This window comes from Neopelma chrysocephalum, unplaced genomic scaffold (genome assembly GCF_003984885.1).
Source record: "Neopelma chrysocephalum unplaced genomic scaffold, ASM398488v2 Primary Assembly neopelma1_286, whole genome shotgun sequence".
Lineage (NCBI taxonomy): Eukaryota > Metazoa > Chordata > Aves > Passeriformes > Pipridae > Neopelma > Neopelma chrysocephalum.
In genome coordinates, this window is record NW_020897948.1 from 453601 (window position 1) to 463633 (window position 10033).

At 41.0% G+C, this 10033-nt stretch overlaps 1 protein-coding gene across 5 annotated transcripts in view; it reads left to right on the forward strand.

The window, feature by feature from the left end:
- The window catches only part of RALGAPB (Ral GTPase activating protein non-catalytic beta subunit), a 57460-nt gene that overhangs the window by 22379 nt on the left and 25048 nt on the right, over positions 1-10033 (forward strand). For 3 of the 5 annotated variants that reach the window (XM_027704692.1, XM_027704694.1, XM_027704696.1), the window contains 7 exons: positions 321-488; positions 1266-1380; positions 1630-1777; positions 4563-4627; positions 4810-4942; positions 6916-7049; positions 9406-9588. In XM_027704692.1, the coding sequence (XP_027560493.1) occupies positions 321-488; positions 1266-1380; positions 1630-1777; positions 4563-4627; positions 4810-4942; positions 6916-7049; positions 9406-9588 (946 nt within the window). The remainder of the gene's footprint in view (positions 1-320; positions 489-1265; positions 1381-1629; positions 1778-4562; positions 4628-4809; positions 4943-6915; positions 7050-9405; positions 9589-10033) is intronic. The other 2 variants (XM_027704693.1, XM_027704695.1) reach the window with 1 other exon arrangement.

Consider the following 10033-nt stretch of genomic DNA (forward strand, 5'->3'; position numbering starts at 1 on the left):
ACTGTCAGGAATCAGCTGGGTGTATCAGCACAGCTCCCAGGCTGGGTGTTGTAACAAGTTAGTGATTTCAGTAAAACTGTGCTGCCTGGCTTTTCACATGAAATACCTGTGATCTGGGAAGGTCTTGTTAAGCTGGTCAGGTGTGTTTGCCCGTGCCAAAGTAATGTGGGGGGTGCTCATATCAATATTTCCTAGCTCTGGTTCTGAAACTTAACTATGTTTTATGTAGACGAGATCAAATAGTGGCTGCACGTTCTTGTTCATGTGGGATTCTGATGGTTTTTATATGCAAATAATTAAATTTTATCTTTCTTTGTCAGATTTTACATGCTTTTAATTCAGGGTTTGCAGATAGCAGATTTCGTTTGCCACCCCGTTCTTGCCAGTGTTATTCTAAACTCCCCTCCTCTGTTCTGCTGTGACCTGAAAGGAATCGATGTCGTGGTTCCCTACTTCATTTCGGCTCTTGAAACTATTTTACCTGACAGGTAAATTGCTGTTTCCATATAAACATCATCAGATGTTGGGAGGTGTTTGTCTTCTGTCATTCCTGAGTAGTTTTACCGAAGGAATTCTGCCACGTGGGGCTCACAGTGCGTGTGTATTTGATGGTGATAATAGCAGCACTGTGTAAGCTCAAATTTTCAATTTTATTTGAGGCAATTTTCTTTAAAGCAATAATAATGCTTTCTTTAACTGTAATATGTGAGTTGGTAGCTGCATATTCGTGGATGGAAAGCAGTACCTTTAAGAATAGGGAAAAGGAGTGATTTAGCTCGAATATATTGAAAGCCTACTGATTTTAAACTTTCACAAGATATTCATTAGTGGCTGTTGCTACAGTGAATTCAATAAGTGAGTAATTGTACACAACATTAAATGGAAAAATTGATAATTTAAACTGATGAAATTGGAGTAGGTTCTTAAACCAGAAGATATAACCTCACTTGTCAGAGCTTTATAGATTTCTGGATGTTTCACTAAGTAAAGCACTTAGTAGTACTCTCTGAATGCCTTTTTCAATGCATGTGTTATGTCTTGGTACTGCATTTTGTTTTGAAGTTATGCATAAAATATTATTTATCTGCTGGGCTTAAATCTGAGCCAATGCTTCTTTTGGATAGATCTTAGAAAGAAACAGCTACATTGCATACTGCAGATTACTTAAGACCATTGGGTGGCTGTATATTTAATTTTAACTTAATTAAATTTGGCTCCAGATTCCTGTGAAAAGTTGATTAACTGTGTGATGCTTTGATTTGCAGAGAACTCTCAAAGTTTAAAATCTATGTAAACCCCACAGAGCTAAGAAGAGCTTCCATTAACATCTTGCTGTCTCTGTTGCCTCTTCCTCATCATTTTGGAACAATAAAGTCTGAGGTAGTAAACTTATCACTTTATTTTGCATTTCTGTTTTATTTTCCCTGTTGTTTTGGAGTGGGATTTGATGGTTTGTGGGTTGTATTGGGTGTTCTCTTTGGCACTGAAACACTTCCAGGAACCGAGGGAACAGTAAGACCATATTACAGGTTGTCAGTAGCAATGGGTGCTGTGGATGTTGACTTTTGAAACAATACCCTGCTGACGTGATCTTTCATTGATACTGAAATAAGTGTGTTTTTCCTTCAGGTTGTCCTGGAAGGGAAATTCAGCAATGATGACAGCTCAACATATGATAAGCCAGTAACATTCCTGTCCTTGAAGCTGAGGCTTGTGAATATACTTATAGGAGCTTTGCAAACAGAAACAGATCCCAACAACACTCAAATGATACTAGGTTATTTCAACTTTTTTATTTATTGACTGTGTTGTAGAAGTGTCTGTCTTAATCTGTCCTGGGATAACATGGGTTATTAGTAATGTATTGCTTTGCAAGAAGAAGGCTTAAATTCCTGGCAGGTTGTCATATGTGTAATCTCCCTCATACTATGAAAATGTCTTTAAAAAGCCTCATGTTTTTGTTAATCTTTCTTTTTACAGATGTGGAGTAGTACTTGAAAAGTAGAGGGGGAAGTAAAACATATTCTAGCATAAAAAGTCAGTCATAACTAGGAATGGAAATAGGAAAAAATGTCATTTTAACTTTGGGAAGGATTCTCAACTAATGGATTACAAGGAAAACCTTATTTTTTTTGGCATAGTTAAGCCTAGAAACAAATTGAAGCACCTGAGACTGATAGTCCAGCTCTGGCAAAATACAGATGACATTTGTTTAGCAGTGTGTAAATCCTCAGACAAAAGCCAAAGTTTTGAATAGAATCTGGAGATGCACTGTGCACAGTTTGGCAATAAACTGTTCTTTGAAGTAAAGAGTGGATTAACATTATGCTGAATACTCAGAAAGGAGGTAGAAGATAAAAACTTGGATAGTGCATAACCTATCAACTTAAACATTTTCAGACAAGCCTATTATTCTCCCCCAGTTTTCTCTCTTTCAACAAGATGTCCTTATGACTTCCCTGTTGTCTGTTTAAAAAGGCAACAGTCTGCCTTGTTCTGGGAGGCAGAGACTCAGCTGGTTAACAGGGGAGGGCAAGGGAATGATGTGAGCAATTAAGGGAAAGGAAAGAAAGGCAGTCTGCAAAGACTTTTGGAAGGTTACCTTACAGGAGTTGAAACAGTTTCTTTTCTAGCAGAAGACTAGAGTGGAGTAATTTTAAAGAATGATGTGCAGCCAGTGCTGGTGAAGGGGTGAGGATGCTCCTGGTTTGCAAGTGAGACCCTCAGCATTGGTGCTTGGAGGGTTGCCCCACCTCCAGCACCACGTCTGGCACCACAGGGCGATGCCCTGCTAAACCGTGCAGCCCTGCTAAACCGTGCAGCCCTGCTAAACCGTGCAGCCCTGCTAAACCCAGCCCTGCTAAACCGTGCAGTCCTGTGCCCCTCACAGCGAGTTGGTTTGCAGCCAGCTGGGTAGGTGCTCTGCCTTGAACGGGATTTTTGCTATTATTATTCCCATGCTAGTCCATCACAGTTCATCTCCCCTGTATTCCTCTTCTGAAACTCCTGTTTCCATATATGAGGTTATTTCCTGCTGGCTTTAGCTGGAGGGGATTCATGAACCTCCATTTTAGCCAGAAATTCTCACATGCCCACCAGCTTCTCAACAAAAACACTGTTTCCAGCTGCCACTAAATGTTTGACAGCAAGTGGTGCATTTCATAGAATCACAGAATGGTTTGGGCTGGAAGGGACCTTAAAGACCATCTTGTTCCACCACCTGCCATGGCAGGGACACCTTCCATAGCCCAGGTTGCTCCAAGCCCTGTCCAACCTGGCCTTGGACACTTCCAGGGATGGGGCAGCCACAGCTTCTCTGGGCAACCTGTGCCAGGGCCTCCCCACCCTCACAGGGAAGAATTCCTTCCAAGTATCCCATCTAACCCTGCCCTCTGGCAGTGGGAAACCATTGCCCCTTGTCCTGGCATTTCCCTTCATAGAGCAAGTGGTGTCTCCCTAAATGTTCATTGCTGGGTGAGACAGGGAAGAAAGGCAGAAAACTAAAACTGGTGCCACCAGGTGTGTCAGTGTCAGCCTGTTTCAGGTCCATGTCCTTACTCCTTTCCTCATCATCTGGAGGTGATGCTGCCTAGCAGGTACAGGCTGTTCACCCTATTTTACCTAAAACAGATCAACAGTTTTAATTTAAATGTGTTACACATATCTTTCCCAAGGTTGAAGAGAAAACTCCCTCCTTGCTCGTTTAGATGCAGTGGGGTTGGTGACCCCTGCACTTAAGAGCTTCAGCTTTTTGAATACAGTATTTTGGTCACTGTTGGAAAACATAGCATGGAAAGTGAGAGGCTGGGGAAGACTTCCAGGTAGAGGGAATTTCAGTGTATGGCATCTCAGATTATGAACTGGCCTTCTGATACATATCCTTAAATTTCACCTGAGTTTTTAAATGAGCACAATCTGATGGGAGACAAGGAACCATTCCAGCCCTTCTGTGAAGCCAGAATCCTTCCAAACTGAGGAATTTGACAGACCTATCACAGAATACTTGGGGTCCAAGGGACCTTTGAAGATCATCCAGTGCAACCCTCCTGCCAAGGCAGGGTCACCTAGAGCAGGTTACACAGGAACACATTCAGGTGGGTTTTGAATGTCCCTAGAGAGGGAGACTCCGTGTTCTCCCTGGGCACCTGTTCCAGGGCTCTGCCACCCTCCATGGAAAGAAGTTCTTCCTCATGTTGAGGTGGAACTTCTTGTGTTTTACTTTATGGCCATTACTCCTTGTCCTGCCACTGAACAGAGTCTGGCACCATCCTCTTGACGTATTTATTTTTATATCTTGAGATATTTATATATATTGATGAGATCCCCTCTCAGGCTTTTCTAGACTGTGTTCAAAGCATTTTTAAAATAGCTGAAAGCACTCTCTGTCTCAGCTTCCATCTGCTTCAAATGGCTAAGCCTGAAGCAAATGCTGTGTTTTAATAAGAAATTTTATAAAACAAGGTGGCTATCTTGTATGCTAGACCTTCTGTGCTTCTTTGTAAATTTTAGCAGTGAATGTTCTGCTGCAGTCTGTAGTTACCTTCTGATATCTGGTTCTGCAGGTGCAATGTTAAATATTGTTCAGGATTCAGCACTGTTAGAAGCCATTGGCTGTCAGATGGAAACGGTGAGTTTTTCTTTGTTTATTAAGTTACCTCTTCAGAAAGAATGCATTCCTCACTTTACCTGCTACTGAAAGCAGCTCAGGTAGCATCTTGAGGTTTGATCATCTTTTGTATCTGAGAGCAGCCGCTGGCATAAGGATTTCTATTCAGAAAAAGCTCCTATAAACTGCCTTTCCCTTTGCAGAACGGTGGTGAGAACAACCTGTTCAAAAGCCACAGTCGCACCAACAGCGGCATCAGCACCGCGAGCGGGGGCAGCACGGAGCCCACCACACCCGACAGCGAGCGGCCAGCACAGGCCCTGCTCAGGGACTATGGTAAGGACAGCTCTTGGGAACAGCCTGTCACTGTGTGCCAGGATGATGCTGCCTGGGTTTTTCTGTTCCAGTTCTGGCTAATCCATTAATGTGCCCGGGTGTGAACCCAGGTGGACAGTCCATCTGTGTGTTGCCAGTTTGTGCTCTCGTGCCCTTCCGGTGGTTGTTTTAATCCTACTAAAGGGCTCTTTAACATTTTCAAAATAAGAATGTAAAAGCTTATGGAAAACGTGTTTGCAAACTGCTTTATTTTAACTTATGTTTTCAAGACACTTAGTTTTTGTCAACAATAATGAGATAAATGTACACCAAGTGTAAATTAATCTCTTCATTCATTTTGGTGTCGTTCCAAATGCTCACCTGACCTCTGCAGCACCTTTTCTTAAACCACATTTAAAGGACTCTGGTTTTTGTAAAGCAAATAAGCAAAATGCTTGTGATGTCTCATTTGTTATAACAAGAGAATTTAGTAATTAACTTCAGTTTGCTATGTCTTGTACTGTACATTTTTGATTCTTTGTAGAAAAATCTATGTTGTTCTAACTCTGTGTGTGGTAAGCTGGCTGAATGTCAAGATCCTGCAATTTCGTTTGCACTTTGGTCTTCATCAGTTTAACTGATGTTGGCCAAGTAAATTTGAGAACAAGTCACCTTTATATTATATTGTAGCCTTGGTTGACAACTCTGTCCTCACCAACCAAAAATGTTTGGTGGTGTTTTTTTTAATCTAGTTTTATAAACAGCAAGAGAAGGGAGATTAGCAGCAGGAAAGGCTTCAGTATATTCTGGGGATTCATTTAAACATGTTGGTGCTTTCCCTACAGGATTTGCTTGTTGGAAATTATCAAATTGCTAATTTTCAGCACACCATTTCAATTGTTTGTTTAATTTGTGGGGGTTTTCACTGACAAGTGCTTGTAAAAATATTAATTTGTGAGATTAAAAAAATCTTCTAAATATTTGACTTACTGAGTCTTCAAACTATGACATAACTTGAAATATATTTTGTAGCATATGCCTTTTATTGGATTTTTTAAATTTCCAGTGCACAGAAGGTAAGGTTGTAAGGAATTTATGAAAAGAATTTGTGTTTCCACTGGATGCTTCAAACAGGAGAAAATTGAGGACAAAATGGTCTATTGTAACTGTTTAACCATAGCAGACTCTTGAATCTGCTGCTGGTGTAACATTGGACATATCTCTTGAGTGGTTAATATGCTAATTGAAGTTTTGGGAAGGATATACCTTAGCTGTCATAGTTCTCATGTCTCTTTATAACTAGTCATTGAGCAATTTTTTGTTTCTGACATTAATTTGCATACTTCAGTTTTTACAAATACATGTAGTATTTATGTTTCTAATATTTTGAAGTGAGAACAACTGATACTTAAAACATTTTCTATTTTTAATGTTGAGCTAAAGGTTCAAGGGAGTGAAAGGTTACAAAAAATTGTCTTTCTCCAACACTGATTCTTTCATTATCCACATCTCTTGAACCTAGTGCAGCTTTTGATTAACACTAGGTAAGGAAGGAATGGTTAACTTCTGACACAGGTATCTAAAATTACATGTGCTCTGTTAGTTCATCAATACAATTACTAATGTTTAATATATGTTACCAATGCCTAAATTTTTCTGAGACTATAAGACATGACAGCAATTTAAATACAATAGCAAAACCTAAAGCTGACTATTCTGCTGCTGAAGTGCAGCAGAGCACTGGGATTATCCAAAATGCCATAAGAAAAAAATTAAATGGAGCTAGCTAGTCTGAATGGGTTTGTAAAATGCCTGGAGTGTACAGGAGGGAGTTAGCCTATGCAAAAGTGACCAAATTTTGAGATTCTGGGTTGGGTATGATTTATTTTATGTCTGTATTGTGGCTGCTTTGCCTTGTGCCTGTGCTTTGCTTATTGTCACTAATGCTTAGTTATTTTCCCTCCCTGTGGTGTGGTTTTGGGGTTATATCCTAGCTCTTCATACAGATACAGCTGCTGGACTGCTGATACGCAGCATCCACCTGGTAACCCAAAGGCTCAACTCCCAGTGGAGGCAGGACATGAGTATCTCTCTGGCTGCCCTGGAGCTGCTCTCTGGACTGGCAAAGGTGAGAGGTGCAGTTTGGTGTGCTCTGGCCCCTTCTCACAGTCCTGTTTGGGTGAAAGTCATGCCATCAAACAGATTTCTGTGCCTGAGTTTGTCAGCAAATGTTCTGTTTGGGCACCAGAAAAAGGAGCACTGCCATTGTAGGTCATTTTCTCCCAGCTGAAATGCACTGTGGCTCAAAGGACACGTGCCCTGGGGATGCCTCTTGGCTGAAACTGCTGCTCAGGGTGGCCTGTTCAGACACGCTGCTCTGCTGCACCATTCTGGCAGGTTTTGTTGAGCTGGCTGGATGGCTCCTAACCTTTCTCATGGATTCCCATTTGTGTCTGGCTTTGGGTTTTGTTTTGCTTTTTTATTCTACACAATTGCCATATTAGGTTGCATAGTTGAGGAAGAACTTGCCACTAAATTGGCAGTGTCAGTGCAGGGCCCTGGGCCATCCGTTTTCAACTTTCCTGTAGGCCATTTCATGTAGCTTTGCTTGGCTGGAGGTCTTGTCTGTCTGTTCCCTCTGTAACCCCACTGGGAAACGAGGTTTTGGTGATGTTAGTTGGCAGATTGCAAATATGCCAGGGAATTAAACAACTTTATTGCCCTTTTTGTATTGTACCTGCTTTTCTCCTTCCTCCTCATTTTGGAAATAGTTTTTAGAGCTTGAAGAAAGATGTCATATTTCTGATATGGAGGTGCCGCCTCCTTCAGAGCTTTGTCTGCACACAGTTGCTTAATTCAACACAAATAACAACTAAAGCTACTAGGTGAGGATTGTTGAGAAGCAAAATGCCCTTTTCTGCCTGAGGGCTCTTGTCCCCAGGCTGGACTTCATGACCTTTGTCAAGCAAAAGTCTAGTGTACTTAAAGCAGCCATGATAACCTGGCATGACAATTCAGCTTTTCCTGTCATATTTCCACAGGAACTCAACAGATCTCCTTGAAATATGTGTCTCAGGCAGTTTTTATAGTGTGAAGTCAGCACTGAGCTGTGTTGGACTGGGTGCTTATTTATTATTGCAGCAGCATGAGCTGAAGAATGTATTTGGAAGTGTTTGCAATGAATTAATGTATATTATGGGGTCTTAAAGAGTGTCATACAGAACCAGGGGTTTCTGCAGCTTGGTGGTTTAGCCAAGTTTTCTTTCTTTTATTTTTTCCTCCTTGCAATGATATGGGAATGTGGAAATATATTATCTTTTCAAATGCCTCTCCTGGTTAATATTAAATATTATATTTAATAATTCTCATGCAACTGAAGTAATTCTTCCCTGGGATCTTTTTCCCCTTCATAACAAAGTGGGTAGAAAGAAATCACCTCTTCCTGCAGAACTGCAGCAAAGAACCTTTGTTTGTGCCTTTGGAGGTGACAAGTCCCAAAGCCCTTCTCAGGGAGGGGCTGCCCTGGCTTATGTCTGTTCAGCACTGGGTTATCAGTGGGACTTGGGAAAGTCAAAAATCCTACCTCCTGCAAGGTTCATGAACCTGCCTTTCATAAGCTCATCTTGAGGACACTCTGCCGTAGATCTTGGGCTTCTGAAGGACACACTGCCTTAATCCCGGGGCTCTGAATTGTCACTCCCGTTTGTGGAGTATGTCTGCCTGGCTCCAGTGCTGTCACCAGCCCATCCACCTTCCTGCCTGGCTAAGAGTGCACCTGAATGAGTAAAGCTTTACAAGGCATAGTCAGATGCTACAGAGTAGGAAAATTCCGGCTGTTCCTGTGCTGAGTCACAGTTCTTCAGCCGTATAATGCACACCCTCATGACTGTGCCTGGCTGTTTCCTGACCCTCTGGTCTGGAGCCTTCGTCCCTGCAGCCCTGAGCTGGGAGAGAAGCAGAGGGGTGTTGGCAGCGAGTTTTGGGGAATGGGTTATGGGTTTTTTGTCAGCCTGCTTCTCTGAGAATGGCTTTCCTGTCCCTTTTTCTACTGGTGAAAGTTACTCTGCTGAGATTATGTCTAGGGGAAAGTTATCTGAGCAGAATGAAGCCCTTTGGGAAGGGAGACTCCCACTCAAGGGAGACTTGAGTGGGTTCTTAGAGATACAGAATGGGTTGCCAGAGCTGAAGAAGCGGCATTTGCTGAAAGTAAATTTCCAATACTGCAAATTCAGCTTGCATTTGATTTCTTCTCAAACCATGTTGGTACCACTCCTGCTCTTGGAAACCAAGCCGTGCAATGTGGTGGCACCTCAGTGCAGCATTTCTTTCCACTTAAATAATTTTACCCACAATTTTAAGCTGTAATCATAAAAGACCTCAACTGCTTATTCCCGTTTCTTAAAACTGCATTTCAAAATGCACTTCTTTCTTCTCTGGAAGATCTCTGTGGAGGAATTCTCACCCTGTCCTCCTTGCTTGGCCAGGTGAAGGTGGTGGTGGACCCCTGTGATCGGAAGCGGGCGATCAGCTCCGTGTGCAGCTACATCGTGTACCAGTGCAGCCGCCCGGCCCCGCTGCACTCCCGGGACCTGCACTCCATGATCGTGGCAGCCTTCCAGTGCCTCTGCGTGTGGCTCACCGAGCACCCCGACATGCTGGATGAGAAGGTCAGAGTCTCTGCTGCACACATTTTGAGCACTGCAGTTGTGATCCTTTCGTGCCCGAGCTGTCAGTTTACTTTAAAATATATATATTTTAAAAATATACTTAAAAATATATAAATTTTAAAAATGTACTAAAAATATATATATATTTAAAAAATATAATTTTTTAAAATGTACTAAAATATATATATTTAAAAATATAATTTTTTAAAATGTACTAATATATATATTTAAAAATATAATTTTTTAAAATTTACTAAAATATATATATATTTAAAAATATAATTTTTTAAAATTTACTAAAATATACATATTTAAAAATATATTTTTTTAAAATGTACTAAAATATATATATTTAAAAATATACATTTAAAAAATGTACTAAAACATATGTATATTTTAAAAATATACATTTAAAAAATGTACTAAAACATATGTATATTTCAAA